Here is a 21945-nt window from a genome sequence, read left to right as displayed (position 1 = left end):
GGGGAGGCCCGGCACAGCCAGCCTCAGTTACAGTCTGCAGAAACCGGGGCTAGAGAACCGCAGGTCGCGGCCCTGAGGTCACCCTCTGCGCCTCCCCCGCCCAGCCCCTGGGGAGTCTGCCCAAGGCCTGATGGTGCATCGCGCTCTGATACCACCAAGAGTAAAGCTTGGCCTTCAGGCTGTACCCACACCAGGAGGGGCCAGGCCCGGCTGCGACCATGAAGTCATTGATCATAGACGGGCCTCAAAGACCCCATCTCTCCAAATCTCACCTCCTTTTCTGTGGCTCGCCAGGAAATCTGTGTCCTGTGGGCATAAATGGGGCCTTTTTTCCCCCCAAGATTTCTTTATTTTTATTTTTGCATACAAGCACTGGGGTACAGGCCAGAGGTGCGGGGGGGTGAGAGGATTCACCAGAGACAGAGTGGGGAACAGAACAGGCAGACTGACTGAAACACACTGCTGAGGGGAGCAGCGGGCGAGGCAGGAGAGGTCTGCTGCACCAGGTGGGTCAGCTCCCTGGCCGGGGATCGAACTCAGGCCCTAGCAGTGATGGAGCTGAGACTCAGCCCCAGACCATCAGGGAGGCCTATACTGGGGTCTTTTATCCCTTGCTCAGGAAGTTTCTCCTGCCCCTTTAGCCTAGATCGGGTCCCAGTTCTCCAGAGCTGCGACCGCCAAGCCGTGCCAGGAGGGCAGGAGTGGCCTAGGAGCTGGCTCAGAGCCCACCTGCCAGGCCTCTGCCAGGAGGGGTGCCCTGAGGTGGCGAAGTAGGAGGGTGAGATGACACGGCCGTCCCCTGTGTCCCTCGGGAGGGCCAGGCAAAGCCTCGGAAGCCCCCGCTGTTCTTCCCAAAGGCCCAAGGGGCTAGTCAGAGTTTAACTAGCTTCACTTTTTGGCTGAAAGGTCACTTTCTATACAGGAACCTTCTCCAGTGCATTGAAAGGTATTGCAGACGCTCATGGCTCTTTTCTAGAATTCACATTCTCAGTGCTGGAAACAATCTGGGTGACATGGGGGGTCACTGAGGGTACCTCTGCTTAAATGCCAGGTCTCCGGGGGTCTCCATCTCCTTTCAAAGGCAGGAGAAGGCACAGGGGCGTCGCAGCAGGTGGGAATGAGGGCGAGAACCCAGGCGCCTGGCGAGCTCGGGGGACGGCTGCTGTCCCGCGTGCCTGGGAGCCTCGTTTCCCGCCTTTAGAATGAGGAGCCTCGGGTGGAAGGGCCAGGGCAGAGCCACCAGCAGGGGGTGCCGGGCAGACCTAAGGCCACCTGACTGTCTGCGTCCCCCAGCCGCGTTGGCACATTGGCTGGAAACCCGGGGCCCACCTGGAGCAGATGCCGCCACCTTCGAGACGCCGGGGTCTCCCCCGCCGCATGCCTGGGCGGTCTCCACCGAGTCGGCCTAAAAACTCTGCTCTTTGGCGCTTCCTTTCTGGGGGGAAGAGACTCTGGCATGAGGGGGTCTCTGGGGCGTGCGCGGTGTGAGCACTGCGGGGGATGGACAGGCTCGAGAAGATAAGGCGCGTGGGGCGGGGAGGTTAGGGCGGTTCAGAGGACAGACTGCGCCCTGGCCAGAAGCCAGCAGACTTTAGGGGAGGGGAGCGGGTTCGCCGCGGGGTAACTGGAGGGAGAGGGGTCCAGGCAAAGGGGCAGCAGGCTCGAGCCCCAAGGTTGGCCCAGAGTGAGACAGTGCGGGGGCCGGGCTGGGTCCTGGATCCTGGGGACCTGGGCCCTTCTCAGAATAAAATGGGGGATTTTGGGGAGATTTGGGGGGCTGCTCTGGTCGCCTGTTGGGGGAGGCACTGAGGCGGGCTGAGCCGTATCCGCGGAGAGGCGGGGAGGGCAGGCTGCACGCGGACGGGAGCCACAGGACCCGCTTCAGGCTGGACGTGGGCGTGACAGGAACAGGCGCCGAGACCGCGGCCTGGGCCCGGGGGAGGCGCAGACGTGGCGGGGAGCCAAGGCCCAGGTGAAGAACGCAGCTCAGGGCCAAGGTTTTGAGTTTGAGCTGCTGATCAAAGATGGGGGGACGCTGAGCAGAGAGTGGGGTACATACGCACGAGGACTGGAGACAGGACGGGCTGGGGGAGCTCTGCAGGTGCCCGACACGGAGGGCACTGAAACCCCGGCGATGGAGGATGACCAGGGCACCAGGGCAGGGCCTTGGGGAGACGGGAGAGGGCCAGGGCTGGTGCCCCAGGGCTGCTGCGGCTCAGCCAGGAGCCGGAGAAGGGCCGGCTGGGGGCGCAGGCGGGACACCCGGGCGGGGAGCGTCTTCCCAGCCAAGGGAAAAGGGTCTTCCAAAGAGGAGCAGGGGCCCCGCTGTGTGGAGACGCTGCAGCTGGGTCCGCGGAGACGCCTGACCGTGGCGATCCCGGGGCCCCTGCGGGAGCATTTCCCGTGGGATAGTGGGGTGTGTCTGGCAGGCTTGGGTTCCGGGGAGACTGAGGACAGCTCTTGAGAAGTCTCCTCTGACGGGCAGCCCCGTGGCACGGCTTCCCAGCGGGCTTCTCAGTGGGAGACCGCCAGGGCTGCGAGCTGGTGGGGTGACACCGTGGAGAGGGGGGCGCTGCGGTCCCAGGGAGTCGGAGCTGCTGGAGCAGATGTCCTCGGGGTGTGCGGGCCGAGAGCAGGCTCCTGAGCCGGCTCTGGGGGGAGCCCAGGGACTGCCCTTGGCGGCACGGGGGCGGCAGCGGGGAGCCTCCGTTTTCCAGAGTGGTGGGAGGCCGGCGTCCGCTGGCCTGGCGAGGCGGGAGGCCACGGGAGGGAGAAGGTGTGAGGAGCCCCGGTGGGGAGCGGAGGGGTGGATGGAGAGGGTCAGGACGCTCCTGAGAAGGCCGAGACCGGTGGGGCGGGCGTGTCCGCCCCCGCCACAGGCCGGAGTTGGGTGCAAGGGAGGCACTGGCGCCGGGGTGTGGCTCTCCAGTGAAGGCCGAGGCGACGCAAGGCCAAGGACGCGGGAACTCTTCGGCGCTTTACTATATATTTTCCAAGGCGTCCATGCAGGGGTGTGGCTGTGCTGAGGGGGTCAGTGAAATGGACCGAAGGTTCCTGTGGAGCGGCAGGCTTGGGGGCTCACGGTGCTGGACAGAGTGAGGAGATGGTGGTCAGAGAGTGGGGTGCCTGGGGCTGCTCCTGAGGCGGTGGCCACAGTGGCCGGATTGCCAACGTCTGAGAGATAAGCTGGGCCGCGCCGTGGGAAGGGTGGAGCTGGAGGGAGGCGGCCAGAGCACGAACAGAGGACAAGGCCCACGTGGACCTGAGCGGCAGCAAGACGCAGGGCGGGCAGCCGGGGCCAAGGGCTGGAACCTCCAGAAATGAAGGTTCCCTGCACAGGGAGGGGGCGCAAAGCCGGGGCCGGAGAGCAGCAGCCAGGGGAAGGGAGGGTCCCTATCCCACCTCGCGGCCACTGTGGGGAGCCCTGGGGAAAACTGGAGAGCTCCTGGGAAGCCCAGCTTCTGTCTCAGGAATGAAAAGGGGTGTTCACAGCAGTGGCCGGGCCTGGGAATTACCTTCGCACACAGTACCAGCATTCAGGAGGGTGGGAGAAGGGGCCGGAAGACGGGGTACATAGAGGCTCAAGGAGATCATCGAGCCTGGGGGTCTTTAAGGTAGCTGAGGATTGTGCCAGAAAGGCAGGTACGCTGGAGACCAACCACGGCGAGAGGCAGGGTGTTGGGTCAGGAGGGGGACAGGGCAAGAGAGCCAGGGGCTCTTTCAGAGGCTGAGCGAGGCCCCCCTGAGCAGGTGACGGCATCTGGGAGACCAGGTCCCCTTTGGCTCCTCCCGACACAGGCATCTGGTAGACCACAGGCCCTTGATGCCTCCTAATGCAGCCCGGGCGAGCAGAGCTGGGGTCCACAGGAGGCCGCCCCCTGCCCCCTCGGCCACAGCTCCCCAGGCAGCCGGCGCAGGGAGGGATAGACCGGGGTGTGCCGATAGGACTGAAGAGACTGACTTCCTGGGCCTCGGACTGGGTATGTGGGTGTCCCCAGCGCGGCTGCCCCATCACGGGAGGTGGATGAAGGGAGGAGAGGGAGCGGCCTCCTGCTTGGCATCTCACCAGCCCGAGTCCCCCTGGCTTCCCTTGCCTCCGCCCCTGAATCTAGCCAGACCTGCTACTGTTGGTCCAGAGGGAGCTGGCCGGTGCAGGGTGGCTCTGTGGACACAGCTCTGCCCCCCCGCCTGTCCCTGCCAAGCTGAGCCAGACTTGGGGTCCCCCCAGGGTCTGGGGCATTAATAGCACCTTCAGGAGCCCACATACACAGCACCCCATAGACCAAACCCTTCCTGTGGAAACAGGGATCAGGCCTGTGTGGTTTCTTTGTGCCCAATGCTATAAGCTATTGGGGTGAACTGCTCATTCATGGCAGCCACGGGAGGGGGCTCGCGGATCCAAAACGTGTCCCCCTCTGGGCCAGCTCTGCCCTGGGCCCAGCTCTGCCCCCTGCAAGCAGCAGCTTCAGCATCTGGCTGATGCAGTGAGGGTGTGTGTGGGGGGAGGTGGTATGAGGGGGGCAGGGAGTTCACAGAGCACCCCGTTAAACTGAGGAACCCCACACAGGCAGAGAGGAAGGACTTACTCCTTCACCCAACTGTCACGCCCAGCTTCCCGTGCGGCCTGGGCACCCCAAGGCAAGGCTTGCCCTGCTCACGGGGCGCAGAAGAGTGGGGGGGACTCCAGGAAGGTGTCCGTGACCGGGGTGCGGGGCCTGGGAGAGTGGCCCGAGGGCCTTGTAGGGGAGGAGCTGCCCAGACGGGCCAGAGGAGGAGGAAGCCGGGCAGCGGAGGCACAGCGACTGGCCCAAGGTCGCGCGACCATCCGCTGTCCTGCTTTCTCTTTGTGTTGCTTCTTCTGCCGCAGTTGTCTCTTGTGCTGCAAGACGGCCGCAGGGAGGCCAAGTGCAGAAGCCCCCTGGGCAGTAGCACCGTGTCCGGGCCCAGGCACAGCCCGCGGGCGAGGGGCGCGGGCCCCCGAGGCCCTGTCGTCTGCTGCCCGTCTGCCGCCGGAGGGGGCCCTCACTAGAGCTGGGGCTGAGGCGTGGGCGCCCCTCCGCCCATCCCGGGGTGGGGCGACCCCAGGTCGAGCCTGGGGGGGGCGGGGGCTGCAGCCAGGCAGGCGGGGCCGGGGCCTCCTGCCCCCCCACCCCCGCCCCGGGCCTCGGCGTCCAGGGCGGGCTGGGGGCGGGGTGGGCCGCGCCAAGCAGGGGCCTGGGCCTGGCGGCTCCGTCCTTCGGTCTCCGTCTCGGTGTCCGTCGCTCCCGCGGTCCACGCGGCCGGCTCGGCCCCCGGAGGGCGCCTCACGGCGGCGGAAGGGGCGGGGGCGGGCCGGGCCTCTCCCCGCGGCCGGCTCCTTTGTTCCCCTCGGCCGCCGCCGCCCGCCCCGCCCGCGGCCCCGCGCCGGCCTCCCCGCCCGCCCCGCCGGGCCGCGCGGCCGCCTCCGCCTGGCCTGGGGGCGGGCGCGGGGCGCGGGGCGCGGGGCGGCGGCGCCGGCAGGGAAGGGGTTACGCGCCCCCCCACCCCCCCGCGCCGCGCGGGCCCGGCCTGACCTTCACGGGGCGCCGCGCGCAGGCCCGGCCGGCCCGGGCCTCCCGCCGCCGCGGGTCCCGGCGAGGCGCGGGCGCGGGGGGCCGGCCGGGAGGGGCCCCGGGGCCGGGCCGGCCGGCGGGCGCGGTGGGGGCAGCGCCCGTCCCGCCGGCCGCGCGGGGAGCGGCGCGTTGCCATTTGGTGCCGGCGGAGCTGGCGGAAGGCGATGGGGGGACGGCAGGGGGGACTGCGGCTGCGGCCGCCCTCGCCCCGCGCCGCGCGCCCGCCCGGCCCGCCCCTCCCGCCCGCTGGCCAGGGCCGGGCGCCGCGCACCTCCGGGCCCGAGCCCCGGGGAGCCCGGCCTTTGTGGGGGGGCGTCCGCCCGCCCGCCCGCCCGGCGCCTCCACCCGGGCGCCCCAGCTCTCTGGGCTGGAGGGGCCCTGCGCGGGCACAGCGGGGTCGCCCCTGCAAGAGCAGCCTGGAACCCGGCGGGCGGCAGGGCCTTGCCAGGGGGCACTGAGTGCCATGTGGAGACCGTGATGGTGGAGACGGCGCCCGCGAAGTGCAGATCCACGTGGCTCCTGGGCTCTGCCGCGTCGGTGTGTGGGGGTGGGCATGGCGGCCTGGGGCTGTGCAGCATGCGGGTGTGGGCTGGGAGGAGGCGGCAGGGGGAGGCCCTGGGTCTGGGGAGGCTCTGGGCTTAAAGGGGGTGAGTCTGGGCTTGGGTGATGCCAGCTCCAGTCATACCAGCTCCATCTCCAAGGCCCCACGTCTGACCACCTCTGGCAACCCCCTCCAGCCCAAGACCAGCCCCCTCAAGATGCTGGGTGCGCCCACCCTCGTTTGCACCCCTCCCGCAAACTCCCCAGCTACCCTTGCTGGGCGGCTCCTCCATGTCCGCTGTTGTCTTCTCTTCCCGAAGTCCTCTGAGAGTTGGGAGCTCTGAGCTTTGCGTAGAGCCTCCAGGGGCTGGGCCCTGCCCTAGATCCCCCTAAGCCTGTGCTAGAGTCCATGCTAGAAGCACCCATAGGTGCCCTTGGTGACTCACGCCTCCAGGTATGAGCTGCTCACTGGCCCATGAGTGCGCGGGGGCTTTGGTCATGTGGGTGCAGGCGCCGGGAGAGTGGCGCCTACAGACCAGTGCCTGCTCTCGGGGACTAAGTTCTTTGGGGGACCAGACAAAACACAACGAAGGCGGCACATCGGCTGTGAGTCAGGTGCCGGGGCTTGGCACAAGGGAGATGGCCACAGGCATTTGGAGAAGGGGCAGATCCGTGGCCAGAGATGGAACCGGGAAGGGTTCCTGAGCTGGGGCCCACCCTGGGCTTTAAAGCATGAATGTGGTGGGACTGGCAAAGGGGCGTGGGTAGAAAGTCTTCCTGGCAGAAGGAGAGCAGAAGCAGAGGCTTCAGAAGGGGAACAAGGAGAGCTTTCAGAGGTGACTGGGCCGACTGGGCAGATGAGCTCCCTGGTTCCCTGCAGCCCACCACCTTCATGGCTGCTGGCCCCCGCCCACCACCTCCAGCCCAGTGTGTCTGGGGTGAAGTCTGGGAGAAAGTGTAGGGAGCAGCTCGCTAGGTCCCTCGCCCAGCCGGGGGTAGAGGAGGGCCTCCCGGACCCCACGCCTCCCCGACGACCCTCGGGGGCATTGCCCTCCCGGGCCGGGAAATCAGGCTGAAGGCAGAGAAGACGCCCAGGCAGAACATTCCTGGGGCCTTGTCCAGAGGGCGGAAGGCGTCCTGAGGCTTGAGGGTCAGGACCCCCAACATGACACTGGGTCTTGGGGTCTACCCTCAAATAAGCTTTCCAGTGAGTCCCCCCAGACGCTGCCCCACCCTCCCCTGTCTCCTGACGGAGCCCCAGGAGCCCCACAGACTTGACCGCTGTTGTCCAAAGCCCTTGGGCTTTCCTCCCGAGGAGAGGGGCGCGGCCTCGGGCGGTGAGGCGGGGCCAGGGCTTCCAGCCCGGGGCTTTCAGGGTTTGCCCCTCCTGCTTCCTGTCCCGGCTTCACCCCTGGGACTCCCGCTCCCTCGTCACCCCGGCCCTGCCCCTGCCAGTGTCGGGGTCCTGAGACCGGCCCCGTGGCGGCCAGAGGCCCGCGCCCCCGCCGCCCCCCGCGCTCCCTCCCCGGCACCGGCCGGTTCCCTCGCCGGGCTCTCTCCACCGCCCGCCCGGCGCGTGCCTGGCCCCCACATTTTCTCCTCCTGCTCTCGGGAGCCCCATGCGCCCCCCTCTTTCCCAAACACTCCCCTCGTGCCCTCACTTCTCACGCAGAGACAAACAAAGGCTCACATACCCCGGACAAACTCGCGCCGCCGGAGACGCAGGCCGCGTCCTGCCCGCACCCGCGGCGCGCGGCGGCCGGGGCCCCGCTCCGAGCGCGCCCCACCCCGGCCCCGGGCGCCGGCCTCGCGGGGCCCACGCGGGCGGGACCAGGGCGCACGGCCGGGCCGCCGCCCCCGGGCACCCCGCGCCGCCCGCCCGCGGGGAGGAGGCGCCGGCGCCCCCCCGGCCCTCGGCGAATGTTTCCCTACTTGGCCTGCCCGGTCTCTGGGGAGCGGGCCTCGGCCATGCGGCCCGAGCCGCTGGGGGAAAGTTGGGACGGGCTGTTCCCGCGGCGCCGCCGGCGAGCTCCGGCGCGCGACTCTCCGCGGCCCGAGCGGGGCGCCCCGCGCGCCCCCCGCGCCCCTCCCCGCGCTGCCCCGCGCCCGCCGCGGGTCTGCGCCGCTCGGACGGCGAGGGCGCGGGGCGCGGGCGCGGGCGCGGGCGGGCGGCTCGGCCCCGCCGGCCGCGGGGCCCGGGGCCGCCGCTATTTCGGGCTTATCAGCGCAGGAATGCGGCGGCCGCGCCGGCGGCGGGCGGGCGGCGTGGGCCGTGGGCCGTCAGGGCAGCCCTGAAGGGGCCCCTCCCCACTCGGCGGGGCGACGCGGGCGCCCAGCGGGACGCGCCGAGAGTTGGAGGGAAAAAGGCGGCGCAGGGGGAGCCGCGCGGGCGCGCGCGAGTGAGCGCCGCCGCGGCGCCCGCCCCGATGGCCGCGGACGAAGTTGCCGGAGGGGCGCGCAAAGCCACGAAAAGCAAACTTTTCGAGTTTCTGGTCCATGGGGTGGTGAGTGGGGCGCGGCGGGCGGGCGGGCGGGCGCGGGCTGAATGGGGGGCGGCGGGCGGGGCCGCGGGGGGCTCCGCTCTCCGCCCCTGCGGCGGGGCCGAGGCCCCGGCCGGCCCGGCCCGCGCCCGGGCACCCCCGCGCGTCGCGGGGCGGCGGCCGGGAGGGGGGCGCGGCGGGGAGGGGAGGCGTTCGCAGGGCGCGTGCCAGGGGCCGGGGGAGGGACTTGGGGGCTGTTCCCCTAAGTGGGGGTCCCTCCTGGGGCCGACCCGCGCCCTCCCTTCCTCTCCTGGCGGCCCAGGTGTCGGCCCCTGCCGGGGGGAGGGGCGGGGGCCCGCGGGGGGGCCCAGTCCTCTGCTGGCTGTTGGGACAGTGTCTCCGGTGCTGCCTCCCCAGCCGGGCGCAGGTGACCCCGGGGCACTGTGGGCCGCAGCCCTCTGCCTGAGCAACCTCGGCACCCCCGGGAGCTTTCTGGGTCTTGGCGGACGGCCTCTGCCATCAGGGTCAGAGAGGGGACCCTCCCCTGGGACAGACCCCAAGTTAAGAGGTCTGAGGGTCCCTTGACACACTCAGCCCCCAGAAGCTGGTGTCCTCAGTGCCTCAAAGGTGTGAAGGAAGGGGCTGGAGTCAGGGCCTGAGGCCTAGAGACCCAAAGGGGCCGGGCAGCGCTGCCTGGCCGGAGCAGGCTTCCCAGGCACCCAGGGAGCTGCGGGAGCCCTGGGCACGCGGCGGGGGTGGGAGGCTGAAGCCAAGGCGGCCGCCGCCAGGGTGGGAGGGGTGTGGCATGGGAAAGGCAGGGGCTCCAGGACTTGGGGTGGGTGCTGGGGTGGGATCCGAGGCTGGTGGCAGACATCAGATTTTCTATGGCCAAATTTGGTTGTAGCCTCAAAGACGGCACGTGCTCAGCGAACAGGACCAGAGGCCCCAGAACTTCAGCCCTTCGTGGGGGTGGCCCTGGTGGCTGGCATCGCTCTCTGGCCTGTCCAAGCAGATCAGTAGGCGTCACTGGCCTCCATCAGTGGGGGAGCAGCTGTGAGGGGAAAGGGGCCGCTGGGGGTAACCTTCTAGGGGTGCCCCTGCCGTTCTCCGAGTTGTCAGCCCTAACCCTGCTACTTGGGGGAGTCCCTTTCAAGGGGCTTATTTAGGCGGGAGACTCAACACGTGGATTTTCTCTGGGCCAACTTAGTGCCACAGTTTTTGGGTGCGGGTGAGCCCCCCGCCTCCCTGCGAGCGCCTCCTCCGTGCTGGTAGCAATGGCCGACGGGCTGCGTTCCCAGCTGCCACTGAGGAGGTGTGAGTGACAGGGTCAGGCGGGGCGGGCAGGCGGGTGCGTGGACAGGCAGGTTTCTGGAGAGACGGGCAGGGACAGCTGGCCGGCTGGGGGGCAGGGATGGACATGGTGCCCGGGGAGCAGGCCTGGAGGGGCGGGAGGGAGAGCCGGAAGGGCTCACCAGGGCCGGGCTCCTCCTGGGGGTGACGAGGTAGCGTGGAAATGACAGCGGGGGAAATGACAGCGGGGTCAGGGTGCCTGCGTCCCTCGGGCCTTCCTTCCGCCTCATCGCAGGCCCTGCCCACTCGCCCCCTCCCTTACTGTCCCTCTGTTTCTCCCCAATTCCTCTTCTGGAACCTGGACAAGTGGTGTCTAAAAGCCCGTGGACACCTCGCTGGATGCCTTTCTCCTCCTCTGCACCGGCCTGGGCCCCTGGCAGTGGTCAGGGATGGGGTGGGGAGCAGAGGTCTGTAGGATGGGACCATCTCCGACCATGCAGGCCGCAGGGCAGGGGCGAGGGATGCCAGAGGAAAGGCTGCCTTTGACCTAGCCCAGCCCACCTCCGCGCCGCCCTTGTCCCAGGGGACCCCGGGGTTCTGACCCCAGCCCCTCGGCCGCCTCCAGCCTGCATCTTGGGAGCAAACGCTGGGGTGATGTCGCGGACAAGCCCCTGGTGCGGAGGCTTGGAATCAGCCAAAGGGGGTGGGGGGCTGGGGCTGAGGGGTCCAAAGGCGGGCGGGCGGAGAAGAGCGGGCCGGGTGGGGGAGGGGCGCGTGCAGACGGCCCCCCCCGCCCCCCGCGCGGTGCAGGGGCGCGGAGGGCCGGGCCGCGGCGCGCGGGGCTCGTCCCGCTCCCGGGTGAGGTCGCAGAGACAGAAGGCCCCGGGGGGCGGGACGGCCCGTGCGGGCGCCGGGTGACCTTGGCGCGGTCGCTTTTCTCCTTGAGCCGCAGCGGCCGCATCCGTCAAGTGGGGCCGGCGCCCGCCCGTGTGCCGGCCGCGGGGCCGGCGGAGGCGAACATCCTCTGCGAAGGTTGAGAGGCGCCATTAATATTCATCGCCGCGGTACCTGCGGCACCTCCGCGGCGCGCGCCGAGCCGTCGCCGGGCTGCGCTGGCTTCCTGCGGCGCCCCGCGCCCCCTCCGCGGGCCGCGCGGTGCCGGCGCCCCCGCCCCGCCCGCCCGCCCGCCCGCCCGCCCGCCCGCCCGCGGCTTCGGGGTCGCCGGCCGGGGGCCTCGGGGTGGGGAGACGCGGCTCGGCGCGCCCGGAGCCGGGCTGGGTCTGACCGGCGGGCGCCTGCCTCTGCCTCACCCCCGTCCCCCCACGCCCCCAGCGCCCCGGGATGCCGTCTGGAGCCCGGATGCCCCACCAGGGGGCGCCCATGGGCCCCCCGGGCTCCCCGTACATGGGCAGCCCCGCCGTGCGACCCGGCCTGGCCCCCGCGGGCATGGAGCCCGCCCGCAAGCGAGCAGCGCCCCCGCCCGGGCAGAGCCAGGCCCAGAGCCAGGGCCAGCCGGTGCCCACCGCCCCCGCGCGGAGCCGCAGGTGAGTGGGGCCCGGAGGGGGCGGGCCGGGGTGGGCGGGGAGCCCGCTTGGAGGGGCGCGGAGGGGCATGGACGGGAGCGGGGCGCCCTGGGCGGGACGCCCTCGGGGGCGGTGGGCCGAGGGGCACCGGCCGGTTCCTTTGTGTGCCCACCGCGGGGGCCGAGGCTGCGGCCGTCGCCCTCCGCCTGGTCATCTGCTCCGCTCCACCCTCCCTCCTTGTCCCCAGGTTCTGGGTGATGCTTCAGCCCTGGGGGGTGCAGGCGGGGGGACTCTGCCCCGGGACCGCGTTTCTCCACGTCTGCCGTGCCCTTCTCACACCCCCTGGGTCTGCCATGCCCAGTCTCTGGTCCGGGGGCGGGGGTCCTGGGAGCTTGCCCGGGGGGTCCATGGCCTCAGGTGATTCTCAGGCCCGCCATGGTTGAAGAACTGCCAGCATCTGTCCCCTGGCTCAAGTCTGCCCCCAAGCGGGGGGTGGGGGTGGGTAGCCCGACTCCTTGCCTGAGCCAGTTGGTGGCACCCCAAAAGCCCCTGCTGGTGCCTGGCAAGAGAACTGCCCCTCTGGGTTTCAGGATTTAGCCAAACACACATGCTTCCCTTTGCACACCAGATGGAGTCCTAGAAAAGGTGTAATGAAGATTTTACTGCATTATTAAAAATTTCTTATGGAGGGAGGAAAATTCACCATTTATAAAGGATCCCACGATGAATTCTTTTGCAAAGTGAATCGGCCTTTTAGACAGTAAACAAGTCCCCGATTTATCTTGGATGCATGGAAGAGTTTCACACCGATAATTTGTTCAAAACAGATCAGACCTTTCGAAAGCCGCTGCCTCGCCTGAAAATAGATTTTTGAGCAGGGAGGGGCAGTGCCTGACACCACCACGCGGGGGCAGTGTGGAGCCGTCCTCCGGGCTGGGCTCTCGTCTCTTACTCCGCCAAGGACTTTCTGGGCGCTCTGGGGAGTGAGGAGCAGCTGGGGGGCCAAGAGTCCAATTCCCAGGGGCTACCTTGGATCCATCCAGTTTGCTCCAGCCCACAGCTCACCTGCCCCCCCAGCTCAAACCCCCCATTTTCTCTGGAACCCCAGGGTGTGTCCCTGGCCCCTGATGACAGGTGGCCTTAGGGCATGAGCACCCCCTGCCCACTGGTCTCCCCTTCCAAGCCCAGGGTGGCAGGGATGCAAATCCTCACCAGCCTGCTGCCATCACCTCCTGCTCCAGGAATGGGGAGTGGGCTCTCCTCCCTCTGAGCTCAGGCCGCCCGAGTGGTGCACCCCTGCTTAACAGAAAAGCCGTGTCCTCCGACCCTGTCCCTCCCCCCAGCTTTCCTCGAACACTCTGTAGCTCCCCCACCCCCAGCCCCTGCTAAATCTCAATGTGGTCCAGAGGACGCGGTGGGGCAGAAGGGGGCTCCTCGGCCACAGAAAGGGTGGGTCACCCCTGCTCCCCACCAGAGGACAGGGTGCCCATGCCACACACTGTGGTCGTAGCCCTTGGGCGGGAGACCAGCAGGCTGTGGGAACCCCAGCCAGGCTGGTGGAGATGTCGGGATAATTTAGCAGGTGGCCTCGTTACTCCCAGATCTGTCGCCATGGTAACCTGGTTTTTTCTTTAAAAAATGTACAGTGCCAAGAGGAGGAAGATGGCTGACAAAATCCTCCCTCAAAGGGTGAGTGCCTTTCACAGCAGCCCCCGGCCCACCCCCACCCTTTGCTGCTCCGCCCCCCCACCCCCTGCCCCCGCCTCCCCTCCTCCATCAGGAGAGGAGCCCAGCGTGACAGTCACTTTCACTTTTTGTTTAAAAAGCTAATTAAGAAGTGAGGCTCCCAGGCCAGAGGGAGGGGGTGGGGAGGAAGGAGGGAGGAGGGGCCCCGAGGGCAGGGGACCGGGCAGGGTGCTGGCTGCAGTGGACTTGGGTCCAGCCATCTGAAGACAGACGGGCGTGGGACAAAGAGGGAGGAGAGCCTGGGGTCAGAGGCTGGCGGGGGAGAGAAGCAGACCCAAGCTGGCCAGAAGGCCGGGCTGGGCACAGGGTGGCACAGTTAGGACATCAGTGGGAGCCTGGAGGCAGGTGGCCGAGGAGAGGTAGCAACAAGGTCCCAGCCGTCTCTGGGACCCCAGCACCCCAGCCACTTAGCAGACACCCCAGGGGAGCCAGAGCCAGGGGAGCAGGTTCTGCCTGTGCACTTGCTGGGCACCAGGCTTAGGGGGGCCTCTCCTCCTGAGGAAATGTCTGGAGCCCTAGGGGGAGAAGCAGCGCATCCACGCTGACAGCGCAGGACCGCTCCTGCTGGATGTGGGGCCCTGGGGAGAGGTGCCGGGTGCTCCCCCGGCCCCAGAAGCTGGCCAGTCCCCCTCTGTGCTCTCCGCACGCGGGGCCTGGCCAGCATGCGCCCGTCCCACTCCCGGCCCCTCCTCTTCCAGATCCGGGAGCTGGTCCCCGAGTCCCAGGCTTACATGGACCTCCTGGCGTTTGAGCGGAAACTCGATCAAACCATCATGCGCAAGCGGGTGGACATCCAGGAGGCCCTGAAGAGGCCGATGAAGGTGCCTTGGTGTGGGGGCAGGCTCACGGCCGAGAGGTGGGGCTGCCCCGGGGAGCACCCAGGGCTCCCTCTGTACCATACTCTCTGTTTCTACAGCAAAAGCGGAAGCTGCGTCTTTATATCTCCAATACCTTTAACCCCGCGAAGCCCGACGCGGAGGACTCCGACGGCAGCATCGCCTCCTGGGAGCTGCGGGTAGAGGGGAAGCTCCTGGATGACGTACGTCCTGGCCCAGGTCTCTCCGGGGGTCCTGGGGTGGGCACGGGGCCGGGCCGAGAACGCAGCGGAGCAAGTGCTTTGCACGGTGCTGGGGGTCAGCCCCTGCGGGGTGGGCGGCCTGCTAGGCCCTGTGCTGCCGCCCCACCAGCCCCACCCGCTCCCGACTCACTCTGCCCCCACGTTCCTGTTCTGCCCACGTCCCTGTTCTGCCCCCACGTCCCTGTTCCTCTCCCGCAGCCCAGCAAACAGAAGCGGAAGTTCTCTTCCTTCTTCAAGAGCCTGGTCATCGAGCTGGACAAAGACCTTTACGGCCCTGACAACCACCTAGTTGAGGTAAGACCAGACGCCTCTGCCCCCCTACTGTACCCCTCACCAGCGCCACCCCGAAGGCCTCAGCCCACGGTGCCATGGGCTGCACAGATCTGGATCAGGGGCCACCCCAGAGCCCCAGGGGGCCCCAGGGGTAACCAGCTCTTGTGCCGGACAGTGGCACCGGACGCCCACCACCCAGGAGACAGACGGCTTCCAGGTGAAGCGGCCGGGAGACCTGAGTGTGCGCTGCACGCTGCTCCTCATGCTGGACTACCAGGTGCGCCCCGCCCCCTCCCCGTCAGACAGCGGGGGCCTCGGTGTCAGGCTCGTGCATCTGGGACCCCATTCTCCACCCCCCTTCTCCAGAAACCCCGTCACCACGTCAGGGCCCTGCCAGCCCCGCGCTGCCTGGCCCCCCGCTCTTTCCAGTCTTTTCTCTCATTTTCACGGCCCTCTCCCCAGCCTCCCCAGTTCAAACTGGACCCGCGGCTGGCGCGGCTGCTGGGGCTGCACACACAGAGCCGGTCGGCCATCGTGCAGGCGCTGTGGCAGTACGTGAAGACCAACAGGCTGCAGGACTCCCACGACAAGGAGTACATCAACGGGGACAAGTACTTCCAGCAGGTACTGCTCTGCAGCGCTGGGCCCGCGAGGGGCAGGCACAGGGCCCCGGGGGGGAGGGGGGCGGGGAGGTTGGGAACCTTCTAGATTTCTGGGTACAGAAATGGTACATGCCATAGCCTCTGAGCCGAGAGCAGCGTCCTGGCCGGAGCTCTGTCGTGGTGGGGCCCTGGCCACAGCCCACCCACGTCACCATCCCGAGTCGGAACTGCAAGGCCAATGCTTTCGGGAACGTCGTGTTCACAGCACTTGGAGCTGGCGCCTGGGGCTCCAGTCCCGGGTCCAGACTCTGGCAGGCTTCAGTTACTTTGAACCTTGTTCCTTAGATGCGGTCTCCCCCCAACCCAGACTGTCAGGAAAAGGTTGCCGGCTAAGGAGGTGTGAAAGCGATGTGACGAGACTCCCCTAGATGTGATCACCAGAACTGATTTTTAAATAAACACGGCAGAGAACCCTGAGGAGTGACCAAAAGCAGTTGACATTTATTCAGCACTTACCGCTGCCAGGCACCGTCCGAGCCCTGTGTGCTGACTCCCGACAGCCTCACACCCCGTGAGATGGGTCCCTTTAGCCCCATTCTAGAGACGGAGAAACTGAGGCCAGACATGGTCAATAGCTGGTTCGGGTTGTTTAGTAAGAGGCAGCAACAGGACTGACCCCTCAGCAGCCAACCCACACCCACTCCCACCACCGCCTGGTGCCCCTCCGGCGAGCACTGAGGATTAGACTGGCTCCAGCCTCTTGTCACCTTCCCAGAACGGAAGGATCTAGAATTGCAGCTGTGCTCTCTTCAAGCATAAAAATGTCATCTCTCTCTCCTGTCTCAGATTTTTGATTGTCCCCGGCTGAAGTTTTCCGAGATCCCCCAGCGCCTCACAGCTCTGCTGTTGCCCCCCGACCCAATTGTCATCAACCACGTCATCAGGTGAGGCCCAGCCTGCTCCTCAGCGCGGGAAGCGCCCCGCCCCGCCCTCTTCCTCCCCCACCTGTCCCCCTCACTGCCTCTGCCCCGGGCCTTGGCCCCTGGGGGTGGGCAGTGTGGACTCCAAGGGCGGACTTTCCCGGCAGCGTGGACCCATCGGACCAGAAGAAGACGGCGTGCTACGACATAGACGTGGAGGTGGAGGAGCCGCTGAAGGGGCAGATGAGCAGCTTCCTCCTGTCCACTGCCAACCAGCAGGAGATCAGCGCTCTGGACAGTAAGGTGGGGCCAGAGCCCAGAGCTGGAGTGGGACATTAACCCAGAAAGGACAGCATGGACAGGACAGACGGGAGCAGGCCTTGGGCGCCACGGCCCCTCCCCTGGGCTGCAGAGGCCTCAGGGGCCCCAGGGACTGCCCTGCGCTGGGACCGCAGCTGCCCCTCCCCCAGCGCGCCCACCCCCTCATCACGGCCAGGTGGAAAGCTCTGTCTTTCTACCTGCAGATCCATGAGACGATTGAGTCCATAAACCAGCTCAAGATCCAGAGGGACTTCATGCTAAGCTTCTCCAGAGACCCCAAAGGCTACATCCAAGACCTGCTCCGATCCCAGAGCCGGGACCTCAAGGTGAAGGGGACTCGGGGAGCACTGGATGGAAGACAAGCACATCGGGAAGACAGTGAACGTTGTACAGGGGTGGGGGGTGTCCAGGCCCAGGACTGACCCCCGCTCCCTCCCAGGTGATGACAGACGTGGCCGGCAACCCGGAGGAGGAGCGTCGGGCCGAGTTCTACCACCAGCCCTGGTCCCAGGAAGCCGTCAGCCGGTACTTCTATTGCAAGGTGTGAGGGCCGGGTACCGCAGGCTTCCTCTCCGCCTCAGCCGGGGCACAGAGGCCCCACCCCTCACATGCAGTAGCCCCCCATGCTCCCCTAGGCTCCTGGGGGGGCGGGGCGCCCGCACTCACCAGCAGCACCGTAAGCGCGTCTGCTCTCATCTCTTTAAAGATCCAGCAGCGCCGGCAGGAGCTGGAGCAGTCCCTGGTGGTGCGCAACACCTAGGAGCCTGCAGAGGGGCCCTGGGCCTGCCCGCCCTGCCCCGGGGCTCTGCGCCCCGCGCCCAGGCCAGGCGGGGAACTGGATTAAAGGTCATGCATCTGCTGGCAGCCGTGTGGTCATTGGCAACCGGGGAGGGAGGTGGCAGGGAAGGCAGTGGGTCCGCCCACCCGCCCTCCGACTCTTCTTGCTCTTTTCCCTAGACCTAAAAACAGTCTGGCAGAGACATTTTTAATAACATTTTCTTATTAAAAAAATACAGCCACAAGCTCTCCATCTGTCCATCCATCTGGCCTTGCCCCTCCAGGGGCGGAGGCCACCCAGGGGGAAGCAGGCGGGGTGCGGCGGAAGCGCTAGGTGCTGTTGGCCTGCTCCTGCTCGAACAGGGCCATGGCCAGCTGCGCGCGGCCCCCCAGCCCCTCCAGGTTGCTGAGGCGGCAGCGGTGGTAGAGCTCCTCGCTGAGCCGCGGGCTGCAGTCCCGCAGGGAGAACTTCTGCACCAGGCCTGGCTCCACGGCCCGGAAGAGGTGGAGCCCTGAGAACCGGAGGAAAACATCCATCACCTCCAGCCCCTCCAGGGCTTCCTCCTCTTCCTGGCCTGCCAGTTCAGCAGCCAGCCGGGCGCGGGCTGCCAGGTAGTCGGCGTTGTAGAAGCAGCCCTCCGCGGAGGCCTGTCGGTCGAACCTGCCCCCCACGGGAGCCCCACGGGCAGGGTCGGCACCGGGAGGGGATGGGGGGTCAGGGCCAGCCCCCGGGGCGCCTGGGGAGATCGCTGTGGTGCCAGGGCGGGGTTGAACTCCTGGAAGTGGACTGGGAAGAAGGCCTGCCAGCCGGAGATGGCATTCATGCGGCAGCGGTTGAGGACTTCGGGCCCCGGCCGGGTCCACACGGTGGTGAGGAAAAAGAGGGTGTCCACGGGGTGCTTCTTGGAGATGACGTCCATGAGCCGCACCTGGGAAGGAGCCTCCGCGCGCACAGCGAGCCAGGCTAGCCTCGTCCCCGGGTACCGTCGCTCTAACTCGGCCGCCGCGGCCTTCACTCCGAGAAACGGGTCCGGGGCCCCTCGGCCACCTTCCCGCGGCCCATAGACCAGCAGCAGGGTGAGCAGCGCGTGCTCGTGTGGCTCCAGAACGCTGGTGGCGAAGGCCTCGAGGAAAGCAGGGGCCGCAGCAGCCTCGGCCACCAGGAGGGGCAGCACCAGCTGCACGCGGGTGGCCTCCGTGACGTAGGGCATGGGGAGGATCTCCACCCGGCTCAGCGGCCGCAGTAGGCTGACCCGGCGGGCCAGGGCGCGCCGGTGCCCACGCTGCGTCACTGCCTCCAGCAGCAGGTCCAGCGTGTACTCCATGCCGCGGGCCGGGTCGAAGCGCCGGTAGCCGTTGAGTAGCCGCTGCTTCTGGAAGCGCAGGCGGGGCTGGTAGCGCCGGTTCAGCTGCTCCAGGGCAGTCTCCACCGCGTCGCCCACGTCCGCCCTGCTGGCCCCTTGCAGTGGGCACTTGGGAGCCCCGTTGGCACAGGAGAAGGCGTGCTGCTCAGTGAAGTAGTCCCAGCCCAGCACCTCAAACCGAGAGTGCGGGGTGAAAGGAGCCGGGAGCCCCACGGGCCAGCTCAGCCCTGCCTCCCCTTCGGGGGTCAGCATAGTCAGGTTCCGGATCTGAGCCTAGGGCGGAGGGACATGGTTAGTGCCCACGAGGAGTGAAGATGCCACCTGCCCCAGCAGCCTGGCTCTGAGAGGCAAACAGCAGAGCGCGGTGCCAACTTGGTCAGCACTCGGCCAGGTGCCCTGGAGTCCCTGGGCATCCCTCGCCCTGCAGGTGGCACGTGTGGGCACGCCAGCTCAGCCTGCCTGCTGCTGCCAGAGGTCGGGACGGGGCTGCCAGAGGTCAAGGCTGCTGAGCTCCCTTGCCAAAGGAGCCCCATGCTCCCCCCTGCCGGGTGCCTGCCTCTCCACCTGTGCTCCCCCGCCAGCCACGCCCCCCGCCCGCCGGAGAGGCTGCCTGTCCCGCTGGCGCAAGCACGTAACCACAACACTGGACGTTCAGGGCCTCTGGGCTCTGGGGACTGGGCCTCTGTGGTGGAGAGGAGTCCTTGAGAGGAGCCGAAGCTATTCTAAGCTCCGTGCCCAGCCTGAGCCTTGCAGCCCTGCAAGCCCCCCTAGTTGCGCTCAGTCGCGCCAGACACGCTAATGACTGACCTGAACCCCTAAGAGCCGTTTCTCCCAGAGTTGTTTTCAATTTCGGTGCAGTCGGCCCCCTCTACCCTCACTGCGTTCCCTGAGACCTGGACAGTCCAGCTCCCCCGACCGCCAGCCCTGGCCCCAGCTCACCTGCAGCTGTTCGATCTCGCTGTACGCCCGCTCCAGCTCCAGCGCACTGAAGCGTTTGTGGAGCCGGTACATGAGGGTTCCCTCGGAGACGGGGTGCACAGCAAAGGCGCTCAGGAAAGCCGAGCTCCCCTCCTTCTCAGGGTCCCTATTTTTGGCCAATTCAAATGAACGATACTGCTGCCCCTGGAGGACCAATCAGACCAGTCAGTGCCACCCGCTGAGGACTGCCCGTCCCAACCACCCCTCACCAAACTCGGCATTCACACCCATTACTGCCACAGTCGCACAACAGCGGGAATGGAGCACATTCCCAGGTACCCTTACCCTTGACCTTGCTCTCACCACCAGATTTTGGGAAAGAGGACATAAGTAGGCGCCTAAGGATGCCCTCTCGCTCCAAGGGGCCCCACGGTTTCTCAAGGAAACAAGTCAGCCAATACTCCCAAAACTCGGTTTGAGATCCACTGGGGTCGTCCCCTCTTTTCCAGTCCCACAAGCAGGATGGAGCTCTGGGCTAGAAAAGTGGTCACTCAGTGGGGCGCATCTGTGGGAACTTGCCAGATGGGTCAGGACTGAGCATGTGTGCAGAGAGGGGGCAGGGGGTAGACGGGAGGACGGCTGGTAAGTAGGGCGCTGGTGTGCCTCTCGCAGCGGGCCCTGGACAAGGTGCCACTTTTGACAGCCCCATGGTACTAGGACTGCCAGGATGAACAAGGGAGAGCCGGAGGGGTGGGCTGGGCTAGGGAGGGCAGCACGGCAGCGCCCAGCCTGAAGGCCGATCGCCAGTCACTACCAACTTGTTGGGGAGTAAGACTGCAGGGAAGGGCTGTCACCTGGTGCTGGGAGACACAGCCGATGCCCAGAGAGTCGATGAGGCAGCGGCCGAGCCACTCATCGGGACGTGCGCTGAGAATGTCGCCTCGGCAGCCATCCAGATGTGGCCGCAGCCGAAGCAGGAGGCTCCGTGACAACAGGTAGCCGAAGCCGCCGTGGCAGTATCGGGCCTGCTCGCCCGCGCCAATGAACTCCTCTGCCCGGCCCAGGTACAGGTCTTGATTGATGCTGAGGTGGCCGGCCAGGGCTGCCAGGCGGGGGGCCTGCACGTACGTGTCATCCTGCATGATGAAGAACCAGTCGTAGTCGGCGCCGAAGTGCGTGTGAAGGTGGCGCAGGGTCTCTGACATGAGCCAGACCGGCCGCTCGTCCCCGTGAGACACCACCTGCATCCCCGCCGGAACCCGGGCCCCTCGCTGCCCGGTGAAGTAGAGCAACCGGGGGAAGTGGTGGGCGATCGTGCGGTTCACAGCCACGGCCAGAGTGGACAGCGTGGCCCGGGAAGTCAGGACAGCCACCAGCAGCCGCTCACGAGAGCCCAGCTCTGTCTGGATGTACCGAGTCCTGCGGAGAGACCAGTGTGCCAAGGGTCAACAAACTCCCTGATATTTAGGGAGCCAGTTTGTCCATCCCCTTAGGAAAGAGTGAGCAGGGACTAAGAAAAGAGAGGGAAAGACCCCCTCGCCAATACTAGTTACTGGAGGAGCCCCTTGGAGGAGCTGACCCTGGAGCTGACCAAGGTGGGGTTCACTATGGATGGGGCAGAGCTGTCCTGTGCAAGAGCCTCCAGTGCTAAGCTTGACACCATTAGGGGAGCCTTTCTTAGAGCTGAGGGAGAGGGAAAATTAAGAACCATGACAGATACCATGGCAAAGAACTGCTCCAGGGAATCGAACACTGATCGCCACGGAAGGAGAGGCATGGACTTGAGCAGCCCTCCACCGGGGTCTCACCTGAGCACCTTCTTGTAGGGCTTGTTGGGATCCCTGTAATAGGGGACAATCCGCGGTTTGAAGTCTTCATCGCTTTGATCCAGCCGTGATCCCAAGTCCAGATTCTGTGGCCTTCCTGGCTCCCCCACAGCCTCTACACAGAGATCTTCTCCCTCACCCTGGATCCAGGACACCCGCAAGAGGCTCAGGCTGCATCCCAGAGAAAGCCCGAGGATGAGGGGCAGTGCTGGTCGCAGCAGGGCCAACAGGGAGCTCAGTCGCATGGTGGTAGGCTCTGCTCTGTGGGTGCCTGCGAGGGCACAGTCTCAAGAATCAATGGGTTGGTGGGTGCCAGGCCAGCAGTACTGGCTAGTTTTAACCAGGGAACTTGGGGTCAGTGAGGTCAACAGAGCAAGACCTGTTTGCCTCCAGGCCCAGCATCCCAGGAGCGTGACTGTCGCGACCCAACCCTGTCTGTTTGGTCTTCAGTAGTCAAGGTGCCGGGTAAATGCCAGATTCAATTTCACTCACTAATGGGATTATGGTCTGTCTTCCACAGAGGGAAGGAAACAGAGCCGAGTCCTACCAGATCTGCACACGGGTAGACGGAATCTAAGAGACAGCAGCAACCGATAAAGGGCTTTTGAGGAGAAAATACAGATCCAGGAAAACCAGGCCCCTGACCAGAGGAGCCGGCCTTTCCCCAAGCGCGCCTGGCTGGGCACAGTTCTTGCT

The 21945-nt window shown here is 67.0% G+C and overlaps 2 protein-coding genes across 4 annotated transcripts in view; one reads left to right on the top strand and one right to left on the bottom strand.

Moving 5' to 3' along the window:
• SMARCD3 (SWI/SNF related, matrix associated, actin dependent regulator of chromatin, subfamily d, member 3) overlaps positions 1-17409 on the top strand; it is a 29123-nt gene extending 11714 nt beyond the window's left edge. The window contains exons 1-13 of one of the 3 annotated variants that reach the window (XM_037515946.2): positions 6030-6128; positions 11234-11445; positions 13071-13113; positions 13869-13991; positions 14087-14209; positions 14447-14542; positions 14697-14798; positions 14984-15145; positions 15970-16067; positions 16211-16346; positions 16568-16690; positions 16804-16905; positions 17071-17409. In XM_037515946.2, coding sequence (XP_037371843.1) covers positions 6069-6128; positions 11234-11445; positions 13071-13113; positions 13869-13991; positions 14087-14209; positions 14447-14542; positions 14697-14798; positions 14984-15145; positions 15970-16067; positions 16211-16346; positions 16568-16690; positions 16804-16905; positions 17071-17124 — 1434 coding nt within the window. In that variant the 5' untranslated portion in view covers positions 6030-6068 and the 3' untranslated portion in view covers positions 17125-17409. Of the gene's footprint in view, positions 1-6029; positions 6129-8484; positions 8636-11233; positions 11446-13070; positions 13114-13868; positions 13992-14086; positions 14210-14446; positions 14543-14696; positions 14799-14983; positions 15146-15969; positions 16068-16210; positions 16347-16567; positions 16691-16803; positions 16906-17070 lie in introns of those variants that run through there. The other 2 variants (XM_037515937.2, XM_037515955.2) reach the window with 2 other exon arrangements.
• On the bottom strand, positions 17336-21528 carry CHPF2 (chondroitin polymerizing factor 2). The gene is given in 5 exon segments (XM_037515914.2): positions 17336-17879; positions 17882-18778; positions 19445-19627; positions 20278-20842; positions 21232-21528. Coding segments are annotated over 5 exon segments (2316 nt in total). The 5' UTR covers positions 21495-21528; the 3' UTR covers positions 17336-17471.
• Between the last annotated feature and the right edge of the window lie 417 nt (positions 21529-21945).

Source organism: Talpa occidentalis, unplaced genomic scaffold, assembly GCF_014898055.3.
Source record: "Talpa occidentalis isolate TD23 unplaced genomic scaffold, MPIMG_talOcc4v2.1, whole genome shotgun sequence".
NCBI lineage: Eukaryota > Metazoa > Chordata > Mammalia > Eulipotyphla > Talpidae > Talpa > Talpa occidentalis.
The sequence above is the reverse complement of the archived record's forward strand: the minus strand, read 5'-3'. Positions and strand labels throughout refer to the sequence as shown.